General features: G+C 34.7%; 1 protein-coding gene across 1 annotated transcript in view; it reads left to right on the forward strand.

Moving 5' to 3' along the window:
* Positions 1–20,377, forward strand: part of MALRD1 (MAM and LDL receptor class A domain containing 1) — an 806,170-nt gene that overhangs the window by 1,004 nt on the left and 784,789 nt on the right. Inside the window, exon 2 of the mRNA XM_078074136.1 lies at positions 6,664–6,876. Within this exon, the coding sequence (XP_077930262.1) occupies positions 6,664–6,876 (213 nt within the window). The remainder of the gene's footprint in view (positions 1–6,663; positions 6,877–20,377) is intronic.

Raw genomic sequence — 20,377 nt, forward strand, 5'->3', positions numbered from 1 at the left:
GCTAGAGGGACTCACAGGACTCAGCATATAGTTGTACTTATGGCAAAGATTTATTACAGTGAAGGGATACAGAGCAAGATCAATAATGGGAAAAGGTACATGTGGCAATGTCTAGGGGAAACCAGGGGCACACTTCCAGAGTCTTCTCCCCCAGTGGAGTCACACAGGACACACTTTATTATAGCAATGAGTTGTGACAATCAGGGGAGGTCCTAAGATACCCAGTGCCTTGGATTTTTTTATTGGTGGTTGGTCATGTAGATAGTTTCTGCCTGGCACATATTAAAATTCTAGACCCCAGAAGGAAAGCAGGTATTCAGCATAAACTAGATTTTTGTTTGCACAAACAGTTTAAGTATAATGACCTACTCTTAATCAGTTAGAATGGTGGGAACTGGTTGTCCCAGATGCCAGCCAAGGGCCAACATTGAAAGTCTGGCTTTTGAAGGATATTAGCCAGTCCTGCTCTTTCTTCATAAGTAAGAATAAACACCCCCCAACCTCTGGGGGAATTACAGAGATGGGTGCCACCATGGGCACTAATTCCTGTCCATTAACCTGACCTGCCTTTTTGTCCTTTGCAGGGGTGGATGAGTCTTGGAAAATAATGGATGATTATTGAAAGTATAACCAGCTCAGGATTCTGATAACAGTGCTCTTTCAGATGTAGTTTCTTTACTGAGCAAGTCCACAAAGCTCTGTGTAGTTCTGTATGTGGAAAAAATATTTGTTTTCTCTATTCCAATGAGCAGAGAACTCTAGAAATATTTTGTTTTCAATTAAGAGGGACAACCGTATGCCTTCGCTGTTGTGCTTCGGAACACGATCAACTCACTTGCCCCTGGTCATATATGTTCTGTAGATGCCTGAATTGTCTTGCCCTTGTATAGGACATCATGTTTATCCACTACAGACATGGTGGTAATCTGACATAATTTGGTAAGCACAGGTTAGCAGATTTTTTTTTTAAGATTTTATTTATTTATTTGACAGAGAGAGAGACAGCGAGAGAGGGAACACAAGCAGGGGGAGTGGGAGAGGGAGAAGCAGGCTTCCTGCCGAGCAGGGAGCCCAGTGTGAGGCTCGATCCCAGGACACTGGGATAATGACCTGAGCCGAAGACAGACACCTAACGACTGAGCCATCCAGGAGCCCCCAGGTTAGCAGATTTTTAAAAATGCTTTGGAGAAGTTCATATATGGCAGAGGTTGGGTAATAAACCTGATAGATAAACGGAGTTCGAATGCATTCATGAAGTTACTTGGAATAAAGAAAGATAACTCTCAGAGTGAGAGAAAATTTGCCTTGTCTTGCATCTTATACCTCTAAGAAAGATACAGAAAACCTGGTTGGCTTGTTTGAGTTTCAGATGCAAGCTATGCGTAAAACAAAACAGAAACCTGTGTGGTACCTAATATGAGGCAGTGTTCTTGAGTCTGTTAAGACTTCAGCGCAAGGATCTGTGGACATTTAGTCAGCTTGATAAAAGTATGTCCTACTCTGTCAGAGAATCACATTATAGGTCCCAATCATTTTGGAGTAAAGCCAGCAAAATAAGTATTCTTCCCTTGAGAAATAGCTATTGGGCACAGATTAAGACTGAATTCCTGACCATGAGACAATGACCCTGCAACCTGAGCTGCTTGAAATAAGTTGAATGTGATATAATTTGAGTGTGCCAAGCAACAGCATTCTGTCATCAGCGGAAGCAGTATATACAAGACCAAAATTGAGTAGGGCCTGCAGTCTCAGATAAATGCCACAAGCAGATGGCTCACACTCCCAGGGCATCTGTTCACAATGCTGTATCATATATATATATATATGGTGAATATATATATATATATATATATTTTTTTTTTAATTTTCACCTTTTTTTTAAAAAAAATAAATATTTCTGATTTTTCACTGAACGTCATTGCCAGCAGAGAAAGTCATCTGGGTAACACCGAGTCTTTGAAATATACTGAAATTAGTTTTATGAATATTTTATTTCCATGTATTCTTGTTGGGTGCCGAATTTAGAATATATCCATTACTTAGGGCCTGTCAAAAAGAAACTCCCTCAGTTTTTAACCATTTCAAAATTATCTTATCCCCTACCCTGAATAAACAAACATTCAGGTCACCACTAAATCTAAGTTTACTGTGGTTTTTTTATAGTTTTTGAAAACACTATTCCATTATCTTACATTTGCTCCATAGGCCACTTTCTTATTTGTTTATATTGTTGCTGTTGAAAAGTTAACTGCCAGTCTAAATAACATGCCTTTGTAGATACGTCTTGTCTCTCTAATTGATTTTAAGAACTTCACTTCTCTTTGGAATTCTTCAGTTTAATTACAAAGTATCTAGCTTAATATATTTTAAATTTATCCTGCGCCCTGATTCTTAGAGTTCATGACCTTTTTCATTTCTGAAAAATTTTCATTTCAAGTACCATCTCCCACATTTTCTTTTATTTCCCCTATATGGTTCACTTAGTCATGTGTTGGACCCTATCATTTATCTTCCAGGTTCTTAAACTATGTTTTTTTTTTCATATTTGTGTACATCTCTTTGTTGCATTTTGTATATTTTCTCATAAATATCTTCCAATTCATTGAATTCTATATGCATTTCTGTTTTTTGTCTTTTTTCCTATTTATACCATCTACATTGTTTTCATTTTGAATGGTTATGTTTTCCTGATCACTTTTACAAAATCATGCTTGGTCTCTTCTTCCTTGTGCTTATTTTAAAAATTTAATCTTTTATATATTTGATACATAAATTTTTTATATTCATTATCACATAATGCCAATGCATGAAATCCTTGGGTATCAATTGTGCCCTTGTTTTCATTTGATTATTTGTGCTAGCTCTGATTCATAGAGATGTGTTTGTCATTTGCCAGTTAATTTTTCATTGCGAGCCCTTATTTGGATGATCATAATCAATGGGAATCTTGACATGGCCTTATGAAGGTGCCAGGAATTTTTTTTTCCCAGCAAATTCTTCCTCTGGCTTTGTGCAAAGACGTCAGTTCTAGTTTCTTATCTTATGCAGATCTAAATTCTTTTATTACCTTTCTCAGTTCCACTTTCAAGACTGGGGCTCTGGGTTGTTTTTCTCTGCAGGATAACTTCAATCTCTCCTCACTGTTCTTGCATCTTCTTTTGCATTAATTCTGGAATTGTTCTTTTTTTTTTTTTTTTTTTAAGTAGGCTCCAAGCCCAGCATGTAGCCCAATGCAGGGCTTGAACTCATGACCCTGAGATCAAGACAGTGAGATCAAGACCTGAGCTGATATCAAGATTTGGACCCTTAACCCACTGAGCCACCCAGGTGGCCCTGGACTAGTTCTTAAAATATTATTCAGGATGGTTATTCAGTAATAAACTATTATGTTGGCTTTACTTCTTCCCATCTCCCATTCAATTCTTGGGATTTGCTTTACATTTTGCAGCCTTGGGACTCAGTTATATATATATTTAAAAGCATTTTATATTCCACTTCTTTCCACATCTAACATTTTTATACTTTGTAAGTTGGCTTATATATTTTTATAGAAAATATGACCCACTGTTTTTGCCAAACTAGAAGCAGTTTGTGTACATTTTTTGTAAATGTCTTATATCTCCTTTCTCATGTTGTACATTCTTTTATATCTGGGCACTGTCTTATTCTTCATTGTATCTGTCCTATCTTCCTGACCCCATTCCCAGTGTCTAGCATAAATAGGTGTTCAGTCTTTAAAAAAGAAAGATAAAACAGTGTGTGTACTTGAAAATGAATTTGCTATCACTTTTGAATATTTTGCTGTTTGGAAGTCTCAGAGATTTTTAAATGCCTCATAAAAATTATTGGCAATATAATTCAATTAAAATTATGTGATCATTTTTTTTTCTATCTTGGGTCATATCCAAGCTCCATCATTTAATACTCATGGGATCTTGGAGAACTGATTAATGATTTTTAAAGCATAAGTAGAGAATAGCACAAGAGGGTGTTTTGGACATAATGAGACAATATGTATGAAGCACCTAGCACAGTGTTAGAACATTGGGATCTACAAGGCATTTTTCCCTTCCTCAGAAAACCTGGTAAAGAGAACACTAGTTGCTATCAGTATCTATTTATTCCTTGTCCCTTTTGGTGCACATAGAGAAAAAGTGATAAAGAAATTATCAATTGAAAATAATGTTATTTTTTGGCAACAAAATATAAATTTGCCTTATTAAATATAATGCTACTGGATTATACTGATTTACTTTGGGTGATTCCAGTTCATTTCTTGTCTAAATGATGAATACTACTTGAAACAGTATACGGTAATGTTATCTTTAGTAGGCAGTAACAGTTAATAAAGGAGTTTCCCAGCCAAAACGAGGCAATAAACAGCTATGACAGCAAGAAAATATGTGATTTTTTTTCTATATGGAAAATAGTGAACATATAGAGTATTATGGGACCTGAGTTCAGAATCAGGATATAAAAGGAATGTTTCAGGGTTTGCATGTCTCTTTACACTGTTGCTTTCCTTCCCTCTTCCCCTCTTGTCTTCTTTCTCTTCCTCCTTCTTTATTCCTCTATTTTTCACTCTCTCCCTTCTACCCACCTGACTGAAGGATGGAAAACAAGTGTGGGTAGCAACAACATCTGGTTTGGGGTGTGGCTGAGATGAGAATTGATAGTCTTTAACTGAAATATAGAATGCAGAAGACTGGAAGATTGTTAGGTAGAGAGGGTGAGAATAGTCCAAGAACACTATAATTTCCTGGCATGGGATGGAAGAAGGTGCACTTCATTGAAATATGAGCTGGTTGGGTGGGTGGGGGAAGGGAAGGATGGTTTAGTTTTGGAGATTTAGAGTGTCCGTCTATGTGGGGTGTGTGTGTGTGTGTGTGTGTGTGTGTGTGCATGTGTGTGCTCAGAAAGAAGACTTACAATATAGATTTGAGGAACATATCCTATCAGGATTTCAGATACAGATTTGGGACAATATGTAGATAATACTCAGAATCACGAGAGTGAAGAAAAAGCCTAGGAAAAAAAGTATAATCTGGGCAGAGAGAAGGATTAACATGGAACTATGAGGATAATCAACATTTAAGGGACACATAAAGGAGAGAAGTAGGTTAGGTATGATTAATATTCATTCATAAAACAGAGGTAAGGAGAAGAAATATTTTTGAAATTGGAGTAAAGCATAGAGCAATGAAATGCCAGATTATATGGAGAGCTCAATGAAAGGGCAAAATTATGGATTTTCCTCCCAGGATCCTGAATGTCCATACTTTATATATATATATATATATATATATATATATATATAGTGGGTCCTTTTTCTAGAATTATGGAGAAAATCTTACTTTCCTAACATTTTTATTAAATGTTTAGATGCATCCCTGTCCCTGATCTATGGTCCTGATTTTCACTCTACATTCCCCAATTAATTCTTATAGTCTCATGGGGTGTCTTGTTTCTTGCCATTATATTGCAGAAATGAAAAGAAAGTAGTTGAAAAAGAACTTTGATATGCCTTTAAGAAATAAAATATAAAAGAATATTTTGTGTGTTCAACTTCATATAATTTCTATGATTATGCAGCTTCATAGAATTTTATTATGAATACATCAGTGTGTCCTGAACTTCAGTATACTGTTCATTCTCAATATGCATTCTGAAATCATATTTCAGTTGTAGAAGCAAATTAATATGAATTGACAAGAGGATCAGTGTGCTGTAGAAGAAAGAACACTGCCCTCGGCAGTAGTAGGAAATTTGAATTCTAGTTTCTAATACCAAATTACTGTATTTTCTCATAAATACTCTTAACTTCTTTGGGCCCAAGTTATGTGATTTGTAAAACAATGACCTCCAATGTCCCTTCAACTTCTAAAATCCTATGGTTCTTGGGTGCCTGGGTGGCTTGGTCAGTTAAGCGTCTGCCTTCGGCTCAGATCATGATCTCAGGGTCCTGGGATTGAGCTCTGTGTCAGGCTCCCTGCTCAGCAGGGAGTCTGCTTATCCCTCTCCCTCTGCCCCTCCCCCCCCCCCCCCCCCGCTCGTGCTCTCTCTCTCTGAAATAAATAAATAAAGTCTTTAAAAATCCTATGGTACTCAATTTATCCAAACACGCAATATGAGGTTCCTATTTAATAACTAAGGATACACATTTTGAACTCACAGAGAAATTCTAATAATTGGGTCTGAAATATTTGAATAAGTTTTAGCGACCACAATAATGTTCTAAATTACATGAATGTGATTAAGTAAGCACAGGAATTAATACAGAACATTGCTGTTACTTAAAACTTTACTGTGGTCCTCCCCCGGTCCCCCACCCCATTTATGTGCCTGCCCTTTGTTTCTTAAAATTTTCTTTCAGGAGATAGCATGATCATAAAGGCTTACATTGTTTAAATATGGTATACACAGGGCAATAAATATCCATGTTTAGCTAGATACAGAAAAGGTGCAATTGCTCAAGTTAAATATTTTCTAAAGACACTCCTCTGAAAGAGTAAATGAACTGCTCTGGGAGTCATTTGTTAGGGTTGCAAATAGTTACCAAGGGTATCCAGTCATAAGAGGCAAATCTGGAAAAGAAAGGGTAGAGAAAAGAGAAAGGATGTTTCTAATTATGGATTCACCTATTACAACTGCCTGATCTCCCAGCGACCTATCAAGTGGTGCTCTTCTGCTTGGCCGAAATGTTAGCATTCCCAAGGAATGAAGCTTTTTGTTTCCTTTGGATTTCTTGTATTTTCATCTCTGCATGGGTTCAGCAAGGAACAAAAGCCTTTCAGTGTGGCAATGGGTTGTCCTTACCTCCTGACAACGTGTGTGACTTCACAGATCAGTGTGGGGACAAGAGCGATGAACAGCAATGTAAGTGCTATTCTCCTTTGTCCAATTTCAGTTCCCTGGACACCTTCAAGTCAGGGGCTGACGGGTAGCCCAGGGAGATTTGGCTAGATACCTGGCCCTCGTGGATTTCATTTATACGCCTTTAATGTAAATTGGAAACTAAAATATACTTTTCAATAGAGATGGGTTCATAGACCAAAATTCCTCTAATTAAACAATATCAAATTGCTAAGATTCTAACTGGAGGGAACGTATTCTAAACTAGTTTTTACTGACTATAAAGAAGGAAGTGATATGCAATCTTGTAGCTTTTAATGTATCAGGGAAGCAAAATTCCAAAGAAGCTCATGACTGAAGCTTTAAAATGCTGTGATGGAAATGATGAGCTTAAATTTGGAATCAATATGGAAATGTTTGAGATGACTTTTAGGTTGCATGAATGGATTTGATTTTTGCTTATAGGACACTACCTTCCCCGTGAGTTGGTACCGACTGCCCACAGAGTACAACAGGGGCTCGTAGCCTTTGATTCTGGGGTGCAGGAAACAGCACCAGCTTAGGGGAGTGCAGGACCTAGATTTGGATCCTGCATAAACCATGTACTAATTGTGTGATCTTGAACGTCCATCTCATTAAAGAGGTTGTAAAGTGAGATAAATTGACTCTCAGCAGCGGGAAAATGCTCCATTGCTTACTGGTGTTATATGAAAAAGGAAACTGTTCACCAAGGCAAGACATGGGTAAAGACATGTATGTTTCTGTAGTTTCTCTTGCAATCTGATGTCCTGAAGGAATACTGCATTTCCCTAGTGGAATGAGGGCAATCACCTTTCACAAACATTTTCATACAGTTAACTGGGTTCATTGTTGGTTCATAGTAACTACTGGTTCAATTATCTGGAGGCACTAATTCTAGTATTTTAGAGCACCTTACTCAAACATATTTTCTAGTTTTTATTCAGATGCTATGTTAAGTCATGTTTATAGAATTTTTCATTTTCTTCTGCTAAAATAAGTTTCTATATATTCAGTTTTGCTATTGTTGGTAAGTTTCTATATATTCAATTTTGCTATTGTTGGTAAGTTTCTATATATTCAGTTTTGCTATTGTTGGACTTCTACTTACATATTCAGTTGTTGTTACAGTAGAACAAGAACAGTGAATACTGAAAAATCTCTTCTCTGCAGAAGAAAACAAGCTATTGATTTGTTTCCCATAGTTTGGGATAGTGATCATGCCATTAGTAACTATTAAATACAAAATGCAGCTGAAGACAGGGATTCATTTATATTTGTCCAATTTGCCCAGAGAGGCTGAATGTGGGTGTGCTGCCCTTTCTCTGACCTGTCTGGGAAAACCCTCGCTGTTCTTTGGTGAGCAGCAAAGAGGAACCACTTGGCTGGTTTGACAAGAAGTGCAAAGTCCCTTCCCTTATTAATCTCTGTGGAGCTTCCTTTAGCACGCTTGCTGTGATAACATGCATGGTCCTGCCTCAGGGAAAAGGTTAATGTGAAAGAAGGAGAAAGCTGCCGAGTGCAAAAGGTCTCGGCTGCATGAAAAATTCTAATAACTCGCGGCCGTGGAGGGAAACGAAGGAACAGATCTGCGAATAAACAGATTTCATTTTAAATGTTACATTAGGAGATCACCTTTTGGCTTTTTCACTTTTCATTTTCATTTCTGAGAACTTTCCACTTTGGTATTTTATTTAAAATGTGGACCATAACCTGTTGGTAAAATCGAGAATCACTTAGAAGTGTGAGTTTCTTTTGTACACCACAGGAGGGGGGAAATGTTGTGGAAGAATAATGATGGCCAAGCAATTTTTCTCATAAAAATTTGTGACGCTGAAACTTATGGGTGAGACTTTTTTTTTAAAAAGTTAACTTTATAATGATGTTAAAATAGTCCCTTTTTGAAAAAAAAAATCAACCTGTGTCCCTTTTAAGCATCCAGATGGTGTGACCTTTAAAGAAATAGATTATTATGTTGACTTTTCGTAATGAAATTGGCCTAGTTGAAGTTGAATTTCAGATGCAACTGATTCTATTAATGCGTTTTTGAGAATTTTCTTATTTTACATGATGGACCTCCTTTTCAGAATACTTGAACTTTTTGTTTTAACTCAGAATTTTTTTAAAGATGGGAGGTTTAGAAAGACAATCTTCACAATGAAATAAATTCTATTTATACACGATATTGAGCACTTAATATATAGTGATTAAGAAAAATAATTTTTAGGTATCACAACTGTTTGGTTCTAGTGTTGACAAGAATCCCTCTTCATTATAATTTATTGATATCCTGAGCCAGGGAAATAAATGTTGTAGTCCTGGGTATCTTTTTTAAAAAATCATGTTCCAAGCATTGCGTCGTCTGCTTCCATGCTGATCCGCATTGCCCATTCTCCCTCATTCTCTTTGATTTGTATTTGTTTATTTTAATACTGGAGCCATTATAGCAAGTACAGAGAAAGTCTAGCTTCTCTCCTAGCAATTTCTCAAAATTATTTGATATGCAAAGGCTTTATTTTTACTTAAGAATAAAGACAGTAATCTTGCTTATATTGCTACCATTCAGATCCAAGTCAACTGGAAGATTATAAACTACTGTTGATACAGTGTTGAGATATATATCCCATGAAATGGATCCCCACTGTTGAAGTGTTGCCAGAAAATAAATATTCTTAGATAATTACTTTTGCATACCTGAAGTCAGTATTACAATTAACTGTTACATACATTCACTTTTAGAGCTAACTCCTGACTCTAAAGAAAAAAAATATATTATGTTAATCTGACACTTTTCTCTCCTACCTACCCATCACACTTAGGAACTTTCTGTTTGGTCTAGTATTTTTATAAGGAGATAGGAATCTATTTTATACTTTGATTTGATGGAATACATAAAATTTTGTGGTTTTACCTTATTTCTTTTGCAAACTTTCTGGATTTAGGAAGAAGAATTTTTTTCCAAAAAAGGTATTTACCTTTTTAGGTATTTACTTTGTATAAATCTAAATTTATATGTGAAAAACATAAAAATTACCTTAGAGGTGCATTCTCAAAATCTGAGAGGTGACAGTGTTTAATCAGGTGATGTTTAAGTACAAATGTTATTACTTCAATAGGATGACATGTCAACTACTTTAAAAAAGTAATTGATTCACTGAAGTACTTGAAGTTAAAGAATTAATAGACTGAAATGTGAGATTTCATGCATAATACTTACCTTACTACTACATTGTATGCAAAGTGTTTGATGTATATTTTCATGAAACAACTAAAAATCCTAAGCAACATGTCTCAGTTTGGGCTACCATAACAAATACCATGAAATGGGTGGCCTTTAATTCTCATAGTCCTGGAAGCTGAAAAGTCTAGGATCAAAGTACTTGCAGATTTGGTGTCTGATGAGGGCCCTTCTCCTGGTTTGCAGGTAGCTGTTTTTTGGTTTTGGTTTTTGTTTTAAGATTTATTTATTTATTTGAGAGAGAGAGAGAGAGAGAGAGCACGTATGTGTACATAAGGGGAGTTGAGGGGCAGAGGGAGAGGGAGAGAGAGTCTCAGGCAGACTCCACGCTGAGCACAGAGCTGACCTAGGGCTCAATCTCATGACCCCAAGATCATGACCTGAGCAGAAACAAAGAGTCAGATGCTCAACCACCTAGGTGCCCCTGCAGATAGCTGTTTTTTCAATGTGTCCTCACATGGTGGGGAGAGAGCTTTGGCTTCTCTTCCTCCTCTATAAAGACGTTAATCCCATTATGAAGGTGTCCTACTTGTGACCCAGTCACTTCTCAAAGGCCCCACCTCCAAATATCTTAACACTGGGGATTAAAGATTCAACATACGAATTTTGAAGGGACACAGATATTGAGTCCATAGCACAATAAAATTTAAGAAATCTAGTAATAAATATATAGAACCTAGCTGAAGAAAATGATAAAAAATTACTGATGTATGGAAGAAAGACTCATGCCAAGACTATTTCCTAATGGTGTGCTTCGGTAGTGTAAATATATACATTTTCACATTCATGAAATCAATCTAGTTAAATTCTAATATAGAGTCTAACCAGGATAAATTTTGGAATTTATCTGGAAATCTGATTAAAGTGATTTTCAAGTTCATTCAGAAAAATGAGTGAGAACAGCTAGAAGAGGGGAGAAGAAAATGATTAATAATGGGAAATAACTTTTATTAGTAGATTTATAACAGGTATCATGTAAACTACTCCAACATTGTGAAAGTTCAAAATTAGAAAAGAATCTCATCACTAGAAATAGTAAGTTTCTATATATAAAACATATTAAGAAATATAACACAGTATCTATAATATATTAAAAAATAATGGTGGCATTCCAAGTCAGTTTATAGTACCTCCTATAAGCCAAGCACTGTTGAGAAATTTCCACAGAGTATTTCATTTAATCTTCACCAAACATCAAAATAATAAGAACTATTATTATTCCCAGTTTCCAGCTTGGTAAAGAGAGGCTCAGATTAAGTAAACTAAAATGCCAAAGGACACAGAGTTATTTAGTGGAGGAACTGGAATTCACAACCAGTTCTTTCTGATTCTGGAACCCTTAATTCTTTTTTTTTTTTTTTTTAAAGATTTTATTTATTTATTTGAGAGGGAGAGAGGGAGAGTGGGAGAGAGAGAGAGAGAATGCATGAGCGGGAAGTGGGGGAGAAGCAGACTCCCCACTGAGCAAGGAGCCCAACACCCGGGCTTAATCCCGGGAACTGGAGATCATGACCTAAGCCGAAGGCAGCCACTTATCCAACTGAGCCACCCAGGCGCACCCTGGAACCCTTAATTCTAACCACCATACAACACTAACTGTGTTTTTATTTGCAACAAATGAAGATGAGGCAATTTTATGGGATAAATTTCTTATTTACTCCACACATCAAAATTTCCAGAAGGTAAAGTGTTAAATGTAGAAAATAAAGCCCTAGTCTTTATTATTTTTGACAATAAGTTTTGAAGTCAGGAAAAGTTTTTCTTTGCTTTGAGGTGTAATAAATCCTCAAAATATATTTGTTGAATGTTGGTATTGAATAAATATTTGGATGAGGAAGGGCCTTTTTATGCATTACATGAAAGGAAGAAAGTACAAAAATCAATAAATTAGAATATGTAAAATAACAGTTTCAATGAATCAAAAACATTGTAAATAAAATGAAAGAGGAACAATGCTTTCAACATATTTGACAAATAGTTCTCTTCCAGGTAAATATATCAAATAAAGGATGCATTCTCTCATAGAAATATGGGTAAAAGTCCTGAAAAGGCAACTCACAAAACTTACAGAAAAGGAAAAAACCACAGATGATGAAGTGTTCAACTTCACTGTCAATCATATGTCACAGTCGAAAACCAAAAGCTCTCAATATTTTAAAAATTAAATACACATAAATTACAAAAAAGAATGCCCGTGGTTGTGAAGGGCATGGGAAAATGAGCATTTTTATATACTGTAGGCAGGGGTGTTAATAAACTCTTACATTTTTGATAGTATCTTTGAAATAAGAATAAAGATTTAAAAAGTGTTCATGACCTTTAACTAGTAATTTCACTTTTAGGAGTTTATTTTAGGAAAACATTTAGAAAGAGTTCATGTCAAAAGTCTCATCACAGCATTACTTAAGGTGGTGGAAATTGGAAATAATGTAATTTTATAATATTAGGTTAATGCTTAAATAAATTATGGTACATCTATACTATGGACATCTGTGTAGCCATCTGTCATGATTTTTGGTGCTATTTAAAAGTGGGGAAAAACTCACAATATATTGTCAAAGGAAAAATTATGATCACTGATCAATACGTAAAATACTTAAAATACTTAAAAATAGAGTATGGCATTGCATATAAAATACTAGATAGAATAATGTCTAGGTGTTAGACTTACAAGTGACTTTTCTTTTTTGTATATATTTATATTTCAACTATTCCCAAATAGCATCTGTTGTTTTTAAAATTAGAATAAAGTGGCATTTTAAAATTAATAAATAGTTTTCTATTAGCTGCTCTATTGTGCTTATTGTAGAAATGAAAGCAAAGTCATATTAGACATGTAGGCCACATGATGCCAAACAGAATTCCTGTTCTCTCATTTGCTTTTTAATTTTTTCTCAAAACTCAACTGTGACATATGATTGACAGTGAAGTTGAACACTTCATCATCTGTGACTGTTTCCCTTTCTTTAAGTTTTGTGAGTTGCCTTTTCAGCACTTTTACCCATATTTCTAAGAGAATGCATCTTTTATTTGATATATTTACCTGGAAGAGAACAATTTGTCAAATACATTGAAAGTATTGTTCCTCTTTTGTTTTATTTACAATGCTTTTGTTACACTGAAACTGTTATTTTATATATTCTAATTTACTGATTTTTGTATTTTCTTCTGCCTGGATATCACAGGCATAACTGCAGAGTTCACCAGAATATACAGTCACAGCTCTGCTGTGGGCTCCACTGGGGGTTGCAAACAATGAGATTATGAAGAATTATCTGCCCATTGGGTGATGGACATTAAGGAGGGCACGTGATGTGATGAGCCCTGGGTGTTGTATGCAACTGATGATTTTCTACATCTGAAACTAATGATGTACTATATGTTGGCCAATTGAATTTAAATTAAAATAAATAAATAAATAAATAAGAAAAGAAAAGGAGTGGAAGATACAGCCTTCCAGTTATGGAATGATAGATCATGGGAATAAAAGGGACAGCATAGGGAATATAATCAATGATATCATAACAGCGTTGTATGGTGACAGATGGTAGATACACTTGTGAGCAAAGCATAATGTATATCATTATGTTGTACACCTGAAACTAATGTAACATTGTATGTCAACTATACTCAAATAAAAAAAAAAAGTTTAAAAAAAAGAATTATCTTAATTCTGAAAGTTGGAATTTGGGTCTGAATTTCTAGGTAAGCCCAGAGAAATCCCCATTTTGGGGTGGTTGGATAAAATATTCTGATGTGGTTTCAGAAGGGAACAGGTTCTCATTCTAGAATTCTAGTCCTTAAAATGACCAGAAAGGGTTTTAGGTCCTAGATCCATAACTCCTGTATGAAAACACCTAAAATCTTCAAAGTCTTCAGTCTTTGCCTATTTGGGTGCTATCCTACCAGAGCTGCCAACAGTTTCATCAATATTTTGAAGGAGGCCATGGAAAAGCAAAATATTAACTTTATGAGGACAGGGAATTTACCTTATTCATCCCATTTCCTAGAAGACTGATGGCACATAGAGTCAATAAATGTTAGATAGATTGATTAATTACTGGTTTACTAACTGGCTGGATTTGCCAGCTACACTATTTTCTTTCATCGTGAGATTCGATACAACTAGTCAGTCTTGCAATGTAGTCTGCTCTTGTTGTGCTGCTCAAGTGTGCAAGTTGACATCATCCAAGAAGACATTCAGTTTATGAGGTCCCTTAAAAAATTTCAGACACCTGTTGACATCAAATGGCAAACTGTTTCTTCCACAAGCAAAATATCTTCTGAAGCCAAAATATATACAGAGCCAGAACTCCTGCAATTCTTGTCATTCCACGTACCTTTTCTGTTTGTCAATAAACATTATTTCTACGTGTGCAGGTTGACCCTAAAGGCTTGGTTAGGAATCCTGAGAGAAGGCTTGCATTCTGGTGTCAAAGTTACCAAATTTATGAAGGCAAGAACCTTGAATCACAGCTTTTAAATAAGTTTCCATAAAAAAAATGGGAATAATATAATATAATGTTCTTTACTACCCAGAAATAATTGTGACTTTCCAGTGAATAAGTATTGAAATGCTTGATTGGATTTGGAAGAAAAATTTTACATATTTTGAAAGAAATTGAAAACCTATTTAGGGAAGAAAAAAAAATATGACAGGAGTTTATTTGTTTCTGAATTAGTTTCTGTGATGCAAAGTTTCTTCATGCAAGATAATATAACTTTCTATTAGAGTCCCTGTATTCACCATTATAGAAACTACTGAAAAGCCTTAAGATATTTTGGCTAAGCTGTTACTCTGGAATGGAAAATTATATGTAAACAGCTATGCAGCATTTATAATACTCGAGTGAATACTGCTGCAGACTGGAGTTAATGCCATGCCTTGTCAATATTTCTCCAGAAATCACCAGACACAAACACTCCTTTGAACTTCTTTGAAGGTTACTAATTGTGAAACAATGTTAAAGTTAAAACATGGTTTGGAAATCCTTTTATCATTGACTTAGATACCATCAATGACTCAATTGGCAGTCTCAATACCAAAGACAGTCTCAATGACTTGAGAATAAAGGCGACTATATGACAGGAATCCATCCAAATTAATATTGGATAATTCTGGTGTGAGCCATAAGAGTGCTAATTCCATTTGCTATCACATAACTTTGTGAGTTAAGGTTTTTCCTGTTTCTGTCTGAATGAAAATATTAAAATTAATTCAGTGTGAAAGATAAATATTTCCTTGTAAAGATTAATTAATATTTTTAACTTGCCAGGCCAAATAATAGCAATCTTTCATTGAAATTTACTTTTGAGTGTAATTAAATTTACTTTTATTTAATTGGAATATTTTAGATTCATCTCATCCTTTGTAGGAACTGACCATTAATTTTTACATTAAATGAGAGTGAAGAGAGAATTTTTTGCGAATATGTTTTTATGTGTTATCTAATGAAAGAAGTAATTCTCTAAATGGTAAAATGAATGGTATGTAAAATATTGTGGCTATGTAATACATAGTTTTCCTCAAAAAGGGAAGAAGCTAAAAACACTTAAACTTGGACTAGAAGGAAATTACCTCAGCACAATAAAGGCTATATATGAAAAACCTACAGCTAACATCATACTCAATGGTGAAAAACTGAAAGATTTTCCTGTAAGAGCTGGAACAAGACAAAGATGCCATTTTTCATAACTTCTATCAGCATAGTACTGGAAGTCCCAGCCAGAGCATTTCAGCAAGAAAATATTAAAATTGGAAATGAACAAGTGAAATCATCTGTTCACAGAAAATGTGATCTTAATGTAGACAACTCTAAAGATTCTTCCAAAACTAACCTGTTAGAACAAATAAAAAAATTTAGCAAGGTTGCAGGATATAAAATCAACACCCAAAAATCAGTTGTCTTTCTGTACACTAGCAATGAACAATCTGGAAAGGAAATTAAAAGAACAATTCCGTTTACAGTAGCATCAAACAAAATAAAACACTTAGGAATCACCTCAATAGATACAGAAAAAGCACATGTCAAAATTCAACATCCATTCATGATAAAAACTCTTAACAAAATGGTTATAGAGGGAGTGTACATCAACATAATAAAGGCCATATATGACACCCCCCAGCTAACATCATACTTAATGGGGAAAAACTGAAAACTTTCCTTTTAAAATCAGGAAAGCTTTTCCACTAAGGCAAGTATTCCCACTCTTGCCACTTTTATTCAAAATAGTGCTGGAAGTACTGGCCACAGCAATGAGGCAAGGAAAAGAAATAATGGCATCTAAATTGGAAAGGAAGAACTAAGATTGTCACTACTTGCAGATGACATGATGCTGTATATAGAAAATCCTAAAGATTCCACAAAAAACTATTAGAACTACTAAGTGAATTATGTAAATTTGTAGAATACAAAATTAATATACAGCAATCTGTTGTGTTTCTACAAACTAATAACAAATTATCAGAAAGAGAAATTAAGAAAACAGTCCAGTTTACAATGGCATCAAAAAGTATAAAATACCTAAGAATAACAAAGGTGGTAGAAGACCTGCTCTGAAAGTATAGTATAAAACATTGATAAAGAAATTGAAGATTACACAAATAAATAGAAAGATATATTATGCTCATGGATTAGAAGAATTAATATTGTTAAAATGTCCATACTACCCCAAGCAATTTACAGACTCAGTGCAATCCCTATCAAAATACCCATGGCATTTTTCACAGAACTAGAACAAATAAACCTAAAATTTGTGTGGAACCACAGAAAAACCCAAACAGCCAAAGCAATCTTGAGAAAGAAGAACAAAGCTGGAGGTATCAGGCTCCCAGATCTCAGACTATACTACAAAGCTATTATAATCAAAACAGTATGGTACAAACACAAAAACAGACACATAAATCAATAGAAAGAATAGAGGGCCCAGAAATAAATGCACACTTATATGGTCAATTAGTAAATGACAAAGAAGACAAGTATATACATTAAGGAAAGATAGTTTCTTCAATAGATGGTGTTGGGAAAATTGGATTGCTATGTGCAAAAGAATTAAAATGGGCCTCTTTTGTATACCATATACAAAAATGAACTAAAAATGGATTAAAGGCTAAATGTAAGACCTGAAAATTCCTGGAAGAAAACATAGGCAATAAGCTCTTTGACATGTCTTATAAATATTTTTTTTGGATCTGTCTCCTTAGGCAGGGACAACAGAAGCAAAAATAAACAAATGGGACTACATCAAATGAAAAAACTTTTGCACTGTGAAGGAAACCATCAACATAATGAAAAAACAACTAACTGAATGGGAGAAGATATTCACAAATGATATATCTGATAGGGGTTAACATTCAAAATATATAAAGAACTCATACAACACAATATCAAAAAACAAAGAAACATTTCAATTAAGAAATGGGCAGAGGTTCTGAATGAACATTTTTCCAAAGAGGACATACATTTGGCCAATGGGTACATGAAAAGATGGTCAGCATCACTAATTATCAGGGAAATGCAAATCAAAACAACAATGAGATACCATCTCACACCTGTCAGAATGGTTATTATCATAATAAGTAACAAATGTTGGTGAGGATGTGTGTAAAAGGGAATCCTCCTACACTGTTGGTGGGAACGTAAATTGGTACAGTCACTGTGGAAAACAGTATGGAAGTTCCTCAAAAAGCTAAAAACAGAACTATCATATGATCCCCAAATTCCACTTCTAGGTAGTTATCTGAAGAAAATGAAAATACTAATTTGAAAAGATATATGCACCCCTATGTTCATCACAGCATAATTTACAATAGCCAAGATATAGAAGCCACCAGCAATAGATGAATGGATAAAAAAGATGTGGTGTATATATATACAATGAAATATTACTGAGCCATAAAAAAGAATGAAATCTTGCCATTTGTGATGACATGGGTAAACCTAAAGGGTATTATGCTAAATTAAATAAATCAGACAGAGAAAGACAAATACCATATGATTTTACTTATATGTTGAATCTAAAAAGCAAAACAAGTGAATAAACAAAACGAAAACAGAAACAGACTTATAGGTATAGATGACAAGCTGATGGTTGCCAGAGGGGAGAGGAATGGGAAGATAGATGAAATGTGTGAGGGGGATTAAGAGGTACAGTCTTGGGAGGTGGTGGGGGGATGGGGTAATTGGATGACAGGCATTAAGGAGGGCACTTGATAAAATGAGCACTGGATGTTATATGGAACTGATGAATCACTAAACTCTACCCTGAAACTAATAATACACTAGATGTTAACTTACTTGAATTTAAATAAAAAAAGAGGTACAGTATACCAGTTAAAAAATAAACAAGACATGATGTAATATACTATGTTGCATAATATAGTCAATATATAATATTAGTCAATATATAATATTAACATATAATATTATATTTATTTTTTATATATAGTCAATAATGTAAAAATTTTGTATGGTGACAGGTGGCAACTAGGCTTATTATGGTGATCATTTTGTAATGTGCATAAATATTGAATCACTATGTTGTACACCTGAAACTAATATAATATTGTATGTAAATTAACTTCAATAAAAATTACATTTCTTCTTCCTCTAAAAAATAAAATATAACCAAGGAGACAAAAGACATATACATAGAAAACTAAACATTGTTGCTGAAAGAAATTAAAGAAGACACAATGAAATGAAAAGACATCTCATGTTCATGGATTGGAAGAATCAATATTGTTTAGATGTCAGTATTACCAAAAGTGATGTACGGGGTCAATGCAATCCCTATCAAAATCCCGAGAATATTTTGTGCAGAAGTAGTACAATCCATTCTAGAATGCATATGGAATCTCAAGGGACCCCAAATAACCAAAAAAGTCTCAAAAAAGAACGAATTTATAGCCCTTATACTTCCTGACTTCAAAACTTATTACAAAGCTACGGTAATTAAAAGAGAGTGGCACTGGCATAAAGACAGACATATAGGCCAATGGGATAGAATAGAGAGCCTAGAAATAAGCTTTCATATGTAGGCAAATGATTTTTGACAAGGGTGCCAAGACCATTCAGTGGAGAAGGAACAGCCTGTTCAACAAAAACTGTAAAAACTGTATATCTACATGCAAAAAGATTAAAGTTGGATCCCTACCTTACACCATATACAAAATTAACTCAGAATGGATTGAAAACCTAAATGTAAGAGCTGAAACTATAAAATTCTTAGAAGAAAACACAGAGGAAAAGCTTCACAATAGTGGATTTAGCAATGGCTTCTTGGATGACACCAAAACCATAGGTACCAAAAAACAAACAAACAAAAAAACTAGATAAATTAGAGTTCATCAAAATGAAAACTTTTGCATATCAAAGGACACTATCAGAATGAAAAGGCAATCCATTGAATAAGAGAAACTATTTGCAAATCACATATCTGATATGAGGTTGATATGCAGAATATATGAAGAACTCTCACAACAACAAAAAACAGACAACCTGATTTAAAAATGGACAAAGGATTTGAATAGACATTTCTCCAAAGATGATATACAAATATGAGTAAGCACATGAAAAGATGTTCAACATCACTGATCATTAGGGAAAAGCAAATCAAAACCAGAATGAGATACCACCTCATACCCATTAGGATGGCTATTATAAGCAAACAAAACCCCAGGAAATAACAGTTGTTGGCAAAGATGTTGAAATATTGGAACACTTGTGCAATTGTGGTGGGAATGTAAAATCTTTTAGCTTTTCTGTGAAATGGCATGGCAATTCCTCAAATAATTAAAAATAGAATTATCCACATGACACAATAATTCTATGTCTGGAGATACATCCAAAAGAAATGAAAGCAGGGACTCTTACAGATACTTGTACACCAATGTTCATAGCAGCATTATTCCCAATAGCCAAAAGGTGGAAGCAACCCAAATGTCCTTTCAGAACATGAATGGGTAAACAAAATGTGGTATGTACATGCAATGGAATATTATTCAGTCTCAAAATGGAAACAAATTCTGATATATGCTGCAACATGGGTGAAGTTTGAGGACATAATACTAAGTGAAATAAACAAGTAACAAAAGGACAAATATTGGGATTCCACTTACATGAGGTATGTAGAGTAGTCAAATCCATAGTGACAGAAAAGAATGGTGGGTGTCAGTAGAATGGTGGGCTGCAGGGAAGAGAGAATGGGAAGTTAGTGTTTAATGGATATGGAGTTTCAGTTGGAAAAAACAAAAAGCTCTGGGGTTGG

This window comes from Halichoerus grypus, chromosome 6 (genome assembly GCF_964656455.1).
Source record: "Halichoerus grypus chromosome 6, mHalGry1.hap1.1, whole genome shotgun sequence".
In the NCBI taxonomy this organism is placed as follows: domain Eukaryota; kingdom Metazoa; phylum Chordata; class Mammalia; order Carnivora; family Phocidae; genus Halichoerus; species Halichoerus grypus.